Genomic DNA, 16,531 nt, shown 5'->3' on the forward strand with positions numbered 1-16,531 from the left:
GCCATGGAAATCTTCGAAAAATTACACCCAGAGTGCATAGGCTTGTTTTGCTTCGATCAGAGCAGCAATCACCAGGCGCTTCCTCCTGATGCGCTGGTTGTCAGAAAGCTTACTCTAAAAGACAAAATGTCGAAGGAGACAATCAAGCCAGGATACTTTGAGCTAGACGGTCGGCGTTTTATTCAAGATATATCCTACCCAGAGGGACATGCTAAGTATGGATGGCAGAAAGGCATGCGAACAATCCTTCAAGAGAGACATCTCTCAAGGGACGATCTCCCGCGCCTTTGTAAAAAGAAGGCAGCCGAAATCAACCCGTGTGAGCCGACGAAATGCTGCGCTGCTCACTTGTTATCACAGCAGCCAGATTTTTGCTCGCAACAGTCACGGCTCGAGATTGCTGTCCGATCACGCGGGCATTTGTTTTAAATGTACCCAAAGTTTCATTGCGAGTGTAACTTTATTGAACGGGTCTGGGGAAATGCCAAAAGGCAGGCACGAGCGGAGTGCGATTATTCATACGCGGATTTTGTCAGAGATCCCAGTCCAGCGTGTCCGCCACTTTGCTCGCATGGCCTGGCGATATATCGATGCCTACACGCGGGACCTTGACAATAAGGCTGCTACGTTTGCGGTCAAGAAATACAGGTCACATCGCAGACTACCAGAGAGATTAGAAATCGATGTCGATTAGAGAAACCTGTTGTATTACATGTACGATTAAGAAATGGGTACCTATTATTCACAGCAGTTACATGAGATTATATTACTTTGTTTAAAAGAGATTTCATCGTTTCTTTTAGTTTTGCACCGTATGGAGAAATGCGCTTTTTTATGGACGCTGCCGGTAAGCTCGGGTGTAAGTAAAATTAAGGTTTGCAAATTCAAAAAAAATCGAAAAATATGGCCGGTAGGGTTAGGGTTAACACTAGTAGTCTAGCATTCCTAGGCTGCGTGGCGCAGCTTCTGAGCCGCAACCGGATCCTGCGATATGATATCGGTGGCTGATTGATACTAATATTCGCTCCACCTTACCTGTCGCCGCGGTCCCAAACTGGATCCCATAGGGATTCCCTTACGTTCCGTTTTTGCGGGGTTTTGGCCATAGATTGGATCCAAATCCTGACTGCTTGGACATAAGCTAGAATAAGTAATAATTCCTCCAATTTCCAGGATTTGAGCGATGTAGAATTATTTCCTTCTAGAGCGTAGTGAATGAGAAGCCCGTAATATTTAAGACGGCGAAAAAGGCGACAAATTCATACGGATCAAGATCTTCTTCTCCAGTTATTGTATCACTCCTTGTCTCTGGTCTCCTCGATTCTCTCGGGCATTCTCTCTAGACCGCATCTTGACAGTGACAAGAAAAGCTATCGGGTCATTGTCGTTCCAAAATAATATGGACTACAGTTCTCAATCTCAGAATACACAACAGCGCCCACCTAGAGCGAAGCGTCTTGATTATCATGCGCTGAATACCGGGACAGATAGTGAAGGCGACTCTGACGAAGGCCCACGATCGCGTTCTCGTCGCCGCCTCGAAGTGAGTCACACAAGTACAGCGTTTTCGGATGACATTATATCCCCTGACGAATCTGCGTCCCAAGTTCTCGCAAGCGGCGATGCTGACAGCCATCTTTCCCTTCGCCAGTCATACGAAAAGTACTTCGGATTCGTTGACGAAATCGATGTTTACTATATTGCAATGATTTTGGACCCTCGATTCAAGTGCGAACTCTTGAACAGGAACTTGAGGATAAAGCCGCTGCCTCTTTCCTCATCGAACAATTAAGAGTGCTTCTCCATAAGCTGTATCCGCCGGAACAAAAGCCGCAGCCGCAGCAATCGTTTGCTCAACCTTCGGACATACGAACACATCGACAGAATTGCGCCTGCTATGAAAAGTACAGGTGCAGTCAAAGCATGTGTCCGACATCGATCGGTACAGGGTTCTTTGACGATGCTGTCATTAGCGTCGCAAATACCGATGGTAGCGAAAACTGGCGGAACACTCACGTAGGGCAATATCCCCCAATGGCGAGTAGGGCTGTTACGATGCGAATATTCGCAAAATTTTGGGTTGCGAATAAAATCTGCGAATATTATTCGCAGCGAATTTAGATAACCTGCGAATATTCGCAATATTCGCAATTTGCAAAGTCTATTTATTGAGTAGCAGAGTAGTTAGTTTTTTATATATCGATGTCTCGATTGCAAGAAAAACAAACTTGTACAACAAAACTTGGGATAGCGCTCTGCTATCTATAAAATGAAATGCTAACTGTATGCAATAATTTTACTAGCACTGATGTACGCCAGCTCTGTAGATGATAGTGCGGTGACCGTGACCGTATGCTATCGGTCAGGAGGGGTCTACCACGGTCAGCAAGTCTGAAGCTAGCCTGGCCTTGGTAGAGAAACGCTTGGAGGAAATGTGTACGTCCTTTATTATATCTGTTGCTACTAAAAACAGAGAAAACAAAGAACTTAAAATATCGAATGTCAGATAGTTGAGGGTTCAGTGTTTAGTGGAGGATTAGGAAAATTCCTAAGACAAGGCTAGGAGACCACTGGACCTAATTAGGCAAGTTTCTAGCTTATTTTTGTGCAGCTGGAAAGGAAAGAAAATAACCGGTAGAGAGCAGATTAGAACTAAAAAGAGAAACTCACCAGGTTGACAAGAAGAAGTTGCACTTTAACGGGCCAGGAATTGCAAGCGCAGGTGACTACGGGCGAAACTCGTGAAACTGGCATCTGCCAGCGTGTCAGAGGCAACTGGCCATGCGTGTTTGTGCCTGGTGCCATGTGCCAATCAATATACACCTCGATCTCTGGTACAGCGCTGCAGTTACTCTGAGACGAGAGCATTGCGACCGGCGGAATGGGGTAGCGTAAGAGCTTGATAGTAGATACCTTCAGTCTTTTTACTTGTCGCATGGGGCAATATCCCGGAATATGCGTGCCCAAATTTAGTGGCTCCATCTCCGAAACACACGAGGCCACCTTCAGTTTCAACAGAGATAGGTGCCTTCGCGCTAAGCTTTGTTGTTTGCTCTTTCACTATTATTAAAACGCTTAGTTTGTTTGTACATGCTCAGACCAACTTTGGAAGGTGGGCCCGGTAATCCATCAAGGAAGCCGAGAATACTACAACTCGTTTACTTGCGCACTATCTTTGTAATAAACTTGGGAGCCTTCTGCACGTCAAAACATGGTAAGTAGGGCTGGACACGATACGATATCGCTGGGAATTTCCTATGTCGCATAAAGCGCTGCTCGTTGGCCCTCCGAAGGGATATTGTTTGAGAACCACATAAAAAGAAGAACAGATGGTCGAACAGCCATTAAGCTCGCCCAATTTTGGCACGCTGAAGAAATGACCGACATTAACCCAAACCCAAACATCAAAGCCGGTAGAACGCGTGTGACACCATATCGCTTTCCTAGGAGCGTAAGTGGTAACGCAAAGAGCACGTATGGGATATAGAATACGGACAACAGGAGGTTATACTGATTGCCGGTAAAGCCAAGATCAATATCGATGCCGTCTGTTTTGGCATTTCCAAGATTACTTTTGTCCAATGAACTACCTTCTTTAGTCTTGACAGCTAATACAAGCCGATCATGATACTCACTTGAAGAGATACATTATACTCAACGCAGGCAGCAGCCGCCAATCCAGCTTCTGGCATATAAAACTCTCTAACTTAGGATCTATATCAACAACTTCTGCGACCAGATCTTCGTCGGCAAGCATGCTCTGCTCAAGCAGAGCAGTGGCATCTGTCTCATTCCCGAAGGTGGACAGTTTCCCTTTAGAGATCAAATCACTTGCAAGTGATGCCGTATTCGAGAGACAAGACGAGTCTAGATTGTCCAGTAACTGAGACGTCTCCATGGCCTCGCTGCTCTCGATGAGATCCTTCGTCCGTAAGGTCGCAAGACTATGATTCTCCTCAATTGGGCCGCTGCTACAGACCAATAAACAAAAAAGAGGAGTAGGAAGATTGGACTTAGAAATTTAAGGTTTATTTGGGTGCTGGCCGGCACCGGGCGACGCCGGCCAAACTGCCTTCTAAAAATTCCGCTAACCTATATAAGAATTATATAAAACTTTAAAAGCATCAGGGTCAATACGAGCGTAAGAGGGGTAGGGGTTCTCTGATTTGCTAGAAGTGACGGGCATTGACAAAAAGCACAATGACTCGATTTATTTCACAAAATCAGCTCGGACCAAAAGTATATTCCAGCAATCCAAGTCAGAAGGTTTAGCTGTCTTTAGAATTGCACTGCCCATTTCAGACAGCTTAATATATTTCGTTGAGACTGAGAGACTGATGTTAGTCAATCATAATGCAGAGCAGCAGTACGAACATAATCTCGTCGACTTTCAAACGCTCTCTCTTTTCTTTGCCAACAGAGGTTGTTACAACTATAATAAGCTATATTTATGGCTATGACGACCTTGTTTCGCTGTGCCTAACATGCAAGCATGCAAGTTCGTATTATGACGAAGAGACCCTGTACATGATGAAGGTTCATCGCTATCTACGATCTCATCAGATGGAGTTCTATACGGAATACAGGGATCGATTAAACGTGAAGACCTGGAAAGAAGGATATGAGAATCTGTTACGAAACATGCAACTATATGAGATTATCTCATTTTGCGTGCCATTAGAAACAGGCGGACATTCACTTGTTGCATCGGCAACTTAGTTTACAGACTTTTAGTTTCCATTGAACAATTTGATGTTTGGCGTTATTGGTTACACTAGGTTTGGCTTTCAGTAACGATTTTGATGTGATGTTATTCGGGTGGTAATTAAGTATTGATCCGGCACGCGGGATTATATTGAGGATGGCGAGGAGGTTATGTGGAGTGAATTATCCGTTCGCATTTATGAATGGAGCATTATTATCCTCACATGTGGGTATACCATTCGCTTAGTAAACGCCCGGGAATTAGTCTCTAGCAAACCGGAATCAGCATACGCAATACTATGTTGAAAACGCTTCCCTAAATAATGTGCATATTCCCAATGTCATTTCGTCTTCGTACATTAGTTGGAGGTTAATGATCTAAAGTTACTCAGCTGGCGAGGACCTAGTAACGACTTGGAGCTGTTGTTCTCACTTGCTCATTGGCACTAGTGAAGTGCAAACGGAGGGGAGGGCCCTCTCTGATCATGTCGTCAGAGGCTGGGTAGGGTACCCTAGCAAGGTATTTTTTTTGGCAATAAACGCAAAGCGGTCATTCTGTGTGCAAGTTTAGACTTAGGAAGGATAGCCGCCATCTATATTATTGCTCCATCTGTACCCATGACTTCAAGTAGTACATAACAGACTGAATCTCAGGATCCTTGGCATGGCAACTGGTGTTTTTACAGCAAGTACCATCGAATTACAATTTTCACATAGAACGGCAACAACGCTCTTTATACTGAGTAGTGTTGCGGACACAGTTCGTTCCATCCGTCGGGGGTATCGGGATTCGCCGCCTAGTATCACGAAATTGTCACGAGTTGTATCTTCCCATGCTCTCGAGATCCCGTCAAGCAAGAAAATTAAAATGGACAAATGCTATATATATTGCGATGCACAGACGTCTGAACAATCCACTGCCCGTGGCATGCCCTGTCACACTGACTGAGAACAATTAATTTCATATGGAGAATATGGTACGCATATTATCTGAAATCGAATTATATGCGGAAAATCCCAGAGAATCGTACTACAATTTAAATATATGCGTACTCATTACGGCTGAGTGGTGATATAAACATCGGATCTAGTTTAGTTGGGTATGATGAGTGCTTTGAAAACGTCGGGCCATAAGTCATAAGCGTCGAGTCATGCAGAACAGTTACTCCTGAAACCTTCTTTACATTGGCAAGTATTGAGCACAGCATTCTAATGTGCTATTCGATAATGGTACATACGGCATGATATACGCCTAAATAAGTGCTAGTGTAGGGTGTCCCCACATTTGCTGCTTATCGGATGTGCGGCCAAGCGGCCTGACCTGTATTGGAAGTCAAAAGTCTGACCTGACCTGAAATAACCATCGAGCCAGATAAAGGGTCTTATCTACAAAACCTCTTTGGAAACTACAGACCCGGACAAAATATCTCTCGTTTGGCAGCGTCTGTCGTCCGAGATCCTCTTCCCCGCTTGCGCATATGCACGACTGCTTATATTCTGAGTCTCGCAGCAGCCCCTCAATTACTTCAATTGACCTCGATTACAACGATAAATATGGCCAAAGGTAATTAGTCCAGTACTTTAGTTGCGGTGGGTCACAGAGAGTTGGTAACAATGGCGATACGCGACATTGACTGCGTGTGATAGATGATGTTATGCAACTAATTGTTTGTCTACGAAAATAAATTCAAATACGGGCAATTGCTAATAATGTCTTTTTATGTCGTATAGATCCTATCCCTACTATAATTAAGGTCGACCTTAAGAAGCCTTATCACGAGCAGCCCGGTCTCCACACCCGTTGGCACCCGGAGATTCCTTTTTATGTATGTCTTTCTGCTACTTATTCTCAGTTGTCAATAACCTCCAATTGTTATCGTAATGGTCGCGGAAATGTATCCTAATATGTCCAACTACAGTGCAAAGTCAAACCTGGAGAGGTCTTCAAGGTTGAGTGCTTCGACTCTTCTGGTGGCCAGGTCTTCAACACCGATGACGCCGACGACATCAAAAATGTCAACCCGATGGGTATCCACTGCCTGAGTGGTCCAATTGAGGTTGAAGGTGCCGAGGTGCGTTTAATAAATATCCTACATTCAATGAATATATCTCCTAACAGAACTAGCCCGGCGACCTTCTTGTCATGGAGATCCAGGATGTTCAGCCTTTCCCCGACGAGCCATGGGGCTACACTGCCATCATGGATCCTGCGAAGTCTAGCGCATTTTTGGGAGATATTTATCCTAACATACAGAAAGCGATTTGGGATTTTAATGGTATCTTTGCCTCGTCCCGTCACATTCCCCACGTCAAGTTTCCTGGCTTCATTCACCCAGGAATCGTTGGTACTCTTCCTTCATATGAGATGATGAATATCTGGAAGGAGCGCGAGTCCAAGCTTGTTGAATTCCATGCTTCCATCAACACCCCACATACTGTTGCTGCTCTCCCCAATCCAGAAGGTGCGTATGCTGGCCAGGCTGTTTCTCCTGAGCTTGCTAAGAAGATTGCCGAGGAGGGTGTCCGGACGGTGCCTCCTCGTGAGCACGGTGGTAACATTGACATTAAGAACTTGTCTCGCGGTGCGAAGGCATATCTTCCCGTTTATGTTAAGGGTGCCGGTTTCTCTGTCGGTGATATTCACTTCTCTGAAGGAGATGGTGAGATTTCGTTCTGCGGAGCTATTGAAATGCACGGTATCATTACTCTTAAGCTTGGACTCATTAAGAATGGTATGAAGGACCTTTCCATATACAACCCCGTCTTCCTTCCTGGCCCTGTCGAGGCACACTACGGTCCTTCTCGGTATCTCACCTTCCAGGGTATCTCTGTGGACGAGAGTGGCAAGCAACACTTCCTTGATGTCAAGGTCGCCTTCCGACAGGCTGTCCTTAACGCCATTGAGTATCTCAAGAAGTTTGGATACAGCGGGGAGCAGGCTTACCTCCTCCTGTCTGCTGCTCCAGTTGAGACCCGTATCTCCTCCATTGTTGACATTCCAAACAGTTGCGTCAGCTATTCTATCCCAGCAGACATTTTCGATTTCGACATCATGCCAAAGGAGGGTGGTCCAACTCCGCAGGGCGACATGAGTTCAACCGTTTTCCCCACCTCGAAATAAGCTAATGCATGTTAAATGATGATATGAAGGTGTATAATGATTTCAAGCGTATTCAGTGTGTAACGTAGTCTGGCCCAAACTAATCGATTAAATGGATTTTATGATGAAGACGGCAACTGTGTTCCGAGTTGCTCCACTTGGCATGTAGCAAATCGAAATGGACAAATAACTGGTCAACTCAGTCGCCATGTTACGATCCGTCATCTACGCTATTTGGCTTTGGAGCCGGAAGGATTGTAAAACGTGATCAGATTGTGATTCATGTGATTTCGCTGCTGACTTGCTGAGTGACTTCGTCGGACCCTTGCCCACGTCGTCGTTGCTCAACGCCATCCGCTGCACTTGCATCGCCATCTCACACGATATCGAATTCGGCACCATTCCATCCACGGGATCCGCCATTGAGCTGCTGCTTACGTTGATTTTTGCGTGCGTCTAGCACAAACATATCTTTCTTTATTTTTTTCCAGCTGCACGGTCATCTACGTGCTTGCTTTGTACATAGTTCAATTTCCTCATTCCGCCACTTCTAGAATATAGTCCCCACTGACCCCGTGCGTCATACATACAGCTATGATTCGAGCACTACCGCGAGCTGCCGCACTTGTGCGTGCAAGACCAGCAGTGATTTTATCTCCGGCATCACGCTACATATTATCTACTCTCCGCACACGGCCTGCCGTCCTTCCGGTGTCGTATCGTCGCGCTTTCTCCGAAACGGCTCGTCTACGGAACAGCAATAAATCGGACGACAGCGATGACAGTAATAATAGCGTGCCACCAAATGATAAAGACGGCGTCAAAGAAGACGTATCTGAATCTACTGAAGCCGAGGCACAGGCTAAGGACGAGGAGGCAGTCGAAACCAAGTCTGATGACAAATCGGCTGACGACGGCACCTCTGCTAAAGAGCCCAAGGCCGTCAGGAAGCGAGGTCCGCGGAAGTTGCAGCAAACGGAATCAAGTGATGCCGCTGAAGGCGAGCCCATCGCAAAGGATGCCGAGAGTGGTAAAGGTGCAAGGGAAGAGTCCAAGTCTAGGGAATCCAAGGTCTCTTCGTCATCACCACCTTCGACTAGCACGCGGAAGACAGTGCCGGACTTTTCTAGTCCGGCTCCCAACGGCATGTCGAAGATTGGAAATGGCGTTCCAGATGAAATCCCGGAGTTAATGGCGCTGCCTATCGTGTCGCGGCCGTTATTTCCGGGTTTCTATAAGGCGGTTGTGTTACATGATGAACGTCATATTGAGGCCGTTAAGGAGCTAGTGAAACGCGGACATCCGTATGTTGGTGTTTTTCTAAATAGAGAAGCGAGCCCCACTACGGAAGCCATCATGCATGACGATGAGATCTATCATAACGGTGTTCTTGCGCAGATCACGAGCATATTTCCACAGAGCGATATCAAGGATGCGTATCACAAGGAGGGATTGACTATAGTCCTGTATCCGCACCGGAGGATTCAAGTCGAAAAAGTTGTTGTTGCGAAAGATGACGTTAATGAGCCGGTTGTTGGTACTGATTCTGGTGAAGTTACAAGTTTCGATGTGATCCAAGAAGGTAAGTATTAGCTACGCTATCAAAGCTTTTAGCCACGTGCCTAACAACCTTAGATGCGACGGAAGAAGCGCCAATGGCGTTCTTGCGCAACAAAGTCACTATGGTGCACGTTGTCAATCGGCCTGATGATCCTGTAGATAAGAGCGAGCCCACCATTCGTGCTGTCGTCTCTGAGATTGTTAGCCTACTCAAGGAGATCTCAGCAATGAACCCGCTCTTTCGCGATCAGATCACTGCATTCACGTTGTCCCTGGCGTCTGGGAATGTATTCGATGAACCTGTCCGGCTTTCGGATTTCGCTGCGGCTGTCTCTGCTGGTGACAGCGTAGAACTTCAAGAACTCATCGACACGCAAGATATCGGCGAACGACTAAAGAAAGGCCTTGTTCTTTTGAAAAAGGAGCTTATGAATGCGAAGCTGCAAGCTAAAATCAATAAAGACGTCGAAAGCAAGCTTCAGAAGCGACAACGGGAGTACTACCTCATGGAACAGATGCGTGGTATTCGCCGCGAGCTTGGTCTCGAATCTGACGGCAAGGACAAGCAGGTTGAGAAGTTCAAGGAGCGTGCAGAAAAGCTCAGTATGCCGACTGCCGCTCAGCGGGTGTTCGACGAGGAGCTTAACAAGCTGATGAACCTTGAACCATCTGCATCGGAGTTCAATGTAACGCGGAATTATCTTGACTGGATCACACAGATTCCATGGGGTCTCAAGTCAACGGAAAACTATTCAATCAAGCATGCAACTGAGGTGCTCGAGAACGATCACTATGGTCTGAAAGACGTGAAAGATCGTATATTGGAATTTATTGCGGTGGGCAAGCTGCGGGGTAATGTGGACGGCAAGATTCTGTGCTTCGTCGGACCTCCTGGGGTGGGTAAGACATCTATTGGCAAGTCTATCGCTCGGGCGCTCAACAGACAATTCCAGCGATTTAGTGTCGGTGGACTGACAGACGTGGCTGAGATTAAGGGCCACCGTCGGACATACGTTGGTGCTCTTCCTGGACGAATTATACAGTCGTTGAAAAAGTGCCAGACTGAGAATCCGTTGATCCTTATTGATGAGGTTGACAAGATTGGTCGAGGGCACCAGGGAGATCCGGCTTCTGCTCTGTTGGAATTGTTGGATCCAGAGCAGAACCACAGTTTCTTGGATCATTATATGGATATTCCGGTTGACTTGTCGAAGGTGTTATTTGTTTGCACTGCGAATATGACGGATACTATCCCGCGGCCGTTGCTTGATCGTATGGAGGTCATCCAGGTTTCGGGATATATTGCCGAGGAGAAGAAGGCTATCGCGAGCAAGTACCTTGCTCCACAGGCGCGGGAACAATCTGGGTTGAAGGATGTAGATATCGACCTTACCCCCGAGGCCATCGATATTTTGATCAAGAGTTACTGTGCGGAGAGTGGCGTGCGCAACTTGAAGCAGCAGATTGAGAAGGTCTACCGGAAGGCGGCATTCGAGATAGTCAAGGATTTGAAGGAAGACCCCAGTGCTGCTGAGTTAAACTTGTTGACCGAAGAGGGTAAAGCGAACGCGGACTCGCCTGAGAAATCGTCAAGTGAAGTTCTACGGGTGCCGTACAAAGTTCCAAGCACGGTTCATGTGAACGTCAATGCTGAGAATCTTCACAATTATGTTGGACCGCCAATCTATGTGTTTGACAAGCTTTACGACACCGAGCCGCCAGTTGGAGTTGTGACCGGCCTAGCTTGGACTGCACTGGGTGGCGATGTTATGATGATTGAATCAGTCCTCGAAGCGCCACTATCGCCATCTGCGACGGCGAGTTTCAAGCGAACTGGTATGCTTGGTGACGTGTTGAAGGAGTCAACTGTGATTGCGTACACGTTCGCAAAAATGTACATTGCGTCGCATTTCCCAGAAAATCGATTTTTCGACCACGCACGTATTCACTTACATTGTCCTGAGGGTGCTGTACCAAAAGACGGCCCATCTGCTGGCGTTACAATCTCAACTTCTCTCCTCTCGCTTGCCCTCAATCGTGCGATTGATCCGACTATCGCCATGACAGGAGAAATCACGGTCACAGGCCGAATCCGACGTATTGGTGGTCTGCGAGAAAAATGCGTTGCCGCGAAGCGTGACGGAGCGAAGACAATATTCTTTCCCAAGGCGAACATGGCTGACTGGGAGGCGTTGCCAGAGAACGTGCGTGAAGGTCTTGAGGGCATTCCATGTGTTTACTATGAGGATGTTTTCAGCCGATGTTTCGCGGATATTACACGTGAGGAAGGAAACAAGGTGTGGTTGCCGACGTTGAGGCAGGCTAAGGAAGAGGATAAGAATGCACCTGGGCCACCAGGATCTGGACTCGGCGATTTATTTCCACCACTAGGCGGCGGGGTAAACGAGATTCACGCGTGATGTTGTTAGAGAGCAGTCGTTGTAAGTCTATTCAGCATGGAAATCTATTTTTGTTCGTCAAAATTTATTGTCTGATGTTGAAAAAGGGTTACATTACGTATAACATAAGATACATGTGTTGTCTATCTACGTGGAACTTTATAATAATATATCGTTTTGTTCAATAATTTGGGGCTATATGTATATGTATAAGTGCATGTGTATGTTCTGTTATTATTCTTGTATATGATCGACCATTCTTTCATCTGCGTTTTAGTTTTTGTACCAGTACATTTATTTTTTTGTTTATATATATATATATCTATATATGTCACGGCTAGTAACTATGTCACATATTTAATTTTTGTCAAATAATCCCCACGAGGATCTAGAATAGAGAAATATACGGTTTATCATTAGGGCTGTTGACGACATTCGACTAGCCGAATATTATTCGGCCGATTATCAGCGTCGGATACGATATCGGCTAGTTCCCCGATGTCGAATACTAATATCGAATATTATTCGAAGCATTCTTCGACCGTCGAATCGAATATTCGATATACGCCCGCCCTCTAGGCCAGGCTGAGATTAGTGCTGCACGATTTTACACCGTTAGAAGTGACTCCGGCGGTATGGGCTTATCTCTGTGTTGAAAAACACAGGTGAAGAAGTGAACAAGACAACAAGACAACAAGACAAAGAAGTTGCGACGTGATAACTAGCCTTTAATAGAAAATGTTTAACTTATTAAAGAAATATCACGTGATTTCGCCGATATTCGATATTCTGAATGCCTTTCAAAGAGTCGAATATCGAATACGAACATTGGGAAAACCTGCCGATATTCGTATTCGCAACAGCCCTATTTATCATAAATTTGCCGAATCCGCGATGGTAAGTTTGACGAATTTTGGGGGTGGTAAAAAGGGATGCATTTTACCAGCGTTATGGCTTTGACAAAGGAAAAGAAGGACGCGTAAGCTTTATTATTGGGGGGACGGGGTGGATGACGAATAAACATATTTTTTATAGGGAAGTGCCAACTGGCGTCTTTTTTGTGCGGTTAACCTATGACGTAATCATGCGAGAGTGAAACGCTTACCTTGCTGGGTTAGGGTGCGAACGTTGCGGTAAGTACCGAGACCACGAATACTGTTGCGTCTTACTTGTTACCCAATTTTTTTTTGGTTGCATGACCTTCGTCTCTGGCGCAGAGATTAGATGGATTAGTTCATTGTTGATTTTTTAGTTTGGAATGACGCGTTTCCATTGTCTCTTTTGGGGGGGATGGACATTTGCGGCCCGCAAGCGGATTTCGGCTGTAACGAAGCTCCGGATCCGAAGGGGGAGCGTTTCGGCTCCGTAAGAAGCGAAAAATCCGAGGGGTGACATTCGCTGGCCCTGGTGATCGCGAGGCCCAAATTTCAATGACTCAGCGAGCGACGGCTGCTTGCGTTGAAAACCATCTGACTCATCCATGAATAGAGTTTTAGCCTTGCGATACTAGTCGGCGTTTACGGGGCCTTGCAACTCCGTCGGCCGAACATTCGCGAACGAAGTTTTGGTCTACAGTTTAACTCGGACAGTACAATATTTGGCATTTAGGTTCAGCTAATAATACATTGTTGCTTGCTTGGCTACCATTGAAAGTTTACTAGTTGCGAATTGCGCAAATTCTGGCCGACCTGACATGCTATAATTTAAGAGGCAGCCGTAATATTGCACAATTCAGATACAGACCAGACCACAAATGGATCGGCGTCCCTCAACTAATAGGACATAAATAGCCGCTACGCGAGTAATGCCTTATAACAAAATTAACTAATCTGGGGCTAGCGCCAACTCTATTTCGCATGGTACGGTTGCAGGTGAACAAAATCGCTGAGATGTTAAGCTTTTAGACTATGGGTTAGGTGACGAATCGACCGGCGTACCTTTCGTCCGTGTCGCCGCACGGCTGAAATTTGTGATGCCGAGCTTGCTGCATGTCTACGTAAACCTCGCCACCAAAAAAGCGCCATAATTGTTTGGCACGCACATGGACCTCTCTGGAACGTTTCGACGTTTTCAAAGTGGGACACCCTACATGATATTTATATTTCCCCCGACCGGCGCGCTCCACCCGTGCTGCTGACATTTCTCAATAGCCGATTGCCTAAGTATTCTGTTCACCCAATGACATACATGGCCCCGTCTGACGTCGACGAGATGACGCTCGAGGAGCGCAAGGAGTGGATGGACATCAAAGATCCCTTGCTCCGGCGACGGATACAAAACAGAGTAGCTCAGCGCGCGCGGCGTATGTCCTCATATAATCCTGAATTTGATTGCTGACAATTGCTGATCGTTCTTGCAGGACGACGCCTCGCTAAAGATAAAGAGCAACATGCAGCACCAGCAAAGGCGTCAGCGACGTCGGTGAAGAAATCAACCTCCTCACCACCATCGTCGCCACGATCTAGTAGCCAGTCGAGTGCGAGATCTAGTTCATCGGCGAGCTCGCCAACCAGTGACAATGGCTCCGTTACCAGCGAAAGTAATAGCCCGCCTGCCTTAGCCGATATTGAATCCTCCTTTTCATCATTTAATATTAATCCCGAACTGTTCCCCCGCTCGCAAGTAGTTGCCACGCCGCAGCAAATCCAGCGTGAGCATTATCAGCAAGAGTTACTGCGTCAACAGGACGACAAAGGTCAGGAACTGCAAGAGGAACAACAGCCGCAGTTGTCACTTCCGACGAGACTCCTCTTACCATGCCAACAAGTCGGAACGGCCATGTGCCATAATATCACAAAGCTTCCCCTGGCTCGTGATCTCCCGCGGTTTCAAGTCTTCGTCGTTCCACAGTTGTCGGATCTGATCGACATCCCGCCGTCATTATACCCCACTCAGCTGCAAGGCATTGTTCCTCACATCCAGTACATTGACGCAATCCCGTTCGCCTCTCTCCGCGACAGTTTGCTCTTGCAACTACATTCCGGGGGCTTTGATGAAATCGACTTTTGCTCAGACTTACTAGCCGATGGGTTTCGCATCTGGGGAAACGATCCAACCCAGCCCATGGCGTGGGAAATAACTGAAGAATTTGCCAAGAAATGGCGATGGCTCATGGATGACAGTATTCTCGATATTGCGAAGTTCTGGTCGGGACAGCGCAAGTTTACGACGATTGAGGCTGCGGCTTGAAAGCATGCCTTACTGAGATGGCTCTTCTCTGTACATTTTTAACTTATTTATAATGGATGGGTTATCGGTAGCAGGATATTGGGATTTGGAGTTATCTTTCTTTTTATGTCATTGTGGATGTGTGGGTTTCTCTCTCTTGTATCATAGTTTAAAATCTCCAGATTCATTCACAATTGTAAATTTTGCTCTTGAAAAGAGAAATTATCTTATGCGACTTCACGCGAATAAGGCTTCTATTTTTGCATGATAGATTATTGCCTCGTTCTTGATTTTCATACAAGTACAATTCTGAATTGCGAAATTCCTTTAGTTGCATTAAATGTGTAATAATAAGGTTCGATCAATGCAAATAATACCCGTCACACACAAAGTGAACTCTAACCTAACCGGCGTCCTGGGAGTAGTTAACGGATCTGGGCTGGTGCGAAGTGAATTGAGGCCAAACTTCCCCATTTCAAGCAAGAATCGAGGCTTGTTTTGTGGCTTCATAGATCTGTTCAGCCCAATCCCAGAAAGGCAGAAACGGACAAAAAAGGGTTGTCGCCGTTACTATTCGATTTGCGGCGGGAGGTGGTGCGTAGAGGTGAATACGATTTTGCGATAAGTTCGTTATTCGTATTCGTAAAGTCCAATACGAATCATTATACGAGTTTTTACGTTTAACTATACGAGCACAGAGTTTGCTCACTCGCAAAAGGTCGTATAGCCCGGCACGTGATTTTCATTTTCTAAGTTGTCAAGCGAGCGGCAGATGATAACTAACAGATCCAGGTAGTTTGTTTTTAGTATTATTGTTTGAAAGGCAACTTTGACTTAGCGAAGAGCTTTACAATAATATATATATATATTATGACCCACAACTCTGCTGGGTACTCGATCGCCGACACGGCTGCCCCAACCCGGAACGCAACGCGGCACGACCGCGAACCACTCTCCCTGAGACGCAACAATTCTTCAAAAATGTTTTGATTTTGTCGCTCTCACATCCAATGTAGGTATGCCGCGGGTATCGAACCCCCGAAGTTGGCCTAGCCTTACGGGCTGACTCATAGACAGCTGATGTATACTTCGTCAACCAATATATTATACTTATTACAATTGCACCAGAAGGATGTGGCCCTGAATGCCATAACTATAGGAAATAACTGGAAGGAGCCAATATTCATCAGTGGCTAAAATTGTCTGGTCCTGAAGAGAACATGACGTGTCAGCCGCAATTCATGCGGCTGTGGCACGAGACATCCTCCTTCGACAACAATCGCATCATATACTCAGGCTAGTTAATTGATTAAAGTATATATAGACATGATTGAACTGGCATTGACGGAAGAGCGGAAAATATGCGATAATTGCGTACCAGAGATGGGCTCCTTCCGCCGTGGTACTTCGGGTTTCCTCGTCATGGGCATGGAGAAACCTTAGTATCCAATTAGGCATCGGCAATTATTAGCGGTCAAGGCATGATCCAGGGTGGTCATCGGGACTAATGCAGCACTACGTGACTCCCGTTGACACCTATAATGTCGAGTTCCCTTATATAAGCACACTCACAGCACTGATCGCGTAACATCACTGGAAC

The 16,531-nt window shown here is 46.1% G+C and overlaps 6 protein-coding genes across 6 annotated transcripts; 5 read left to right on the forward strand and 1 right to left on the reverse strand.

Moving 5' to 3' along the window:
* Positions 1–3: 3 nt before the first annotated feature.
* Positions 4–429, forward strand: V1513DRAFT_423499 (uncharacterized protein; the record flags this gene model as incomplete). The annotated part of the gene is made up of 1 exon (XM_066896039.1): positions 4–429. The coding sequence occupies one exon, from the start codon at positions 4–6 to the stop codon at positions 427–429; it is 426 nt and encodes a 141-aa protein (XP_066755333.1).
* Positions 430–1,125: 696 nt separating this feature from the next.
* On the forward strand, positions 1,126–2,148 carry V1513DRAFT_439014 (uncharacterized protein). Its single transcript, XM_066897143.1, has one exon. The coding sequence runs from the start codon at positions 1,400–1,402 to the stop codon at positions 1,790–1,792; it is 393 nt and encodes a 130-aa protein (XP_066755334.1). The 5' UTR covers positions 1,126–1,399; the 3' UTR covers positions 1,793–2,148.
* An 892-nt stretch (positions 2,149–3,040) lies between these two features.
* On the reverse strand, positions 3,041–3,973 carry V1513DRAFT_439019 (major facilitator superfamily domain-containing protein). The gene is made up of 2 exons (XM_066897144.1): positions 3,636–3,973; positions 3,041–3,586 (listed from the first exon to the last, which is right to left on the reverse strand). Exons 1-2 carry the CDS (start codon positions 3,896–3,898, stop codon positions 3,256–3,258), a joined length of 594 nt encoding a protein of 197 aa, XP_066755335.1. The 5' UTR covers positions 3,899–3,973; the 3' UTR covers positions 3,041–3,255.
* Positions 3,974–6,318: 2,345 nt separating this feature from the next.
* V1513DRAFT_456998 (Acetamidase/Formamidase) lies at positions 6,319–7,825 on the forward strand (the record flags this gene model as incomplete). The annotated part of the gene is made up of 4 exons (XM_066899606.1): positions 6,319–6,328; positions 6,436–6,530; positions 6,624–6,776; positions 6,830–7,825. The coding sequence occupies 4 exons, from the start codon at positions 6,319–6,321 to the stop codon at positions 7,823–7,825; spliced, it is 1,254 nt and encodes a 417-aa protein (XP_066755336.1).
* Positions 7,826–8,950: 1,125 nt separating this feature from the next.
* Positions 8,951–11,784, forward strand: V1513DRAFT_375297 (Lon protease C-terminal proteolytic domain-containing protein; the record flags this gene model as incomplete). Its single annotated transcript, XM_066894893.1, has 2 exons — positions 8,951–9,386; positions 9,440–11,784. The coding sequence occupies 2 exons, from the start codon at positions 8,951–8,953 to the stop codon at positions 11,782–11,784; spliced, it is 2,781 nt and encodes a 926-aa protein (XP_066755337.1).
* Positions 11,785–13,593: 1,809 nt separating this feature from the next.
* On the forward strand, positions 13,594–15,110 carry V1513DRAFT_251602 (uncharacterized protein). The gene is made up of 2 exons (XM_066894481.1): positions 13,594–14,065; positions 14,123–15,110. The coding sequence occupies exons 1-2, from the start codon at positions 13,942–13,944 to the stop codon at positions 14,950–14,952; spliced, it is 954 nt and encodes a 317-aa protein (XP_066755338.1). The 5' UTR covers positions 13,594–13,941; the 3' UTR covers positions 14,953–15,110.
* Positions 15,111–16,531: the final 1,421 nt, after the last annotated feature.

The sequence above is a fragment of the Lipomyces chichibuensis genome (assembly GCF_038497645.1).
Source record: "Lipomyces chichibuensis strain CBS 12929 unplaced genomic scaffold V1513scaffold_5, whole genome shotgun sequence".
NCBI lineage: Eukaryota > Fungi > Ascomycota > Lipomycetes > Lipomycetales > Lipomycetaceae > Lipomyces > Lipomyces chichibuensis.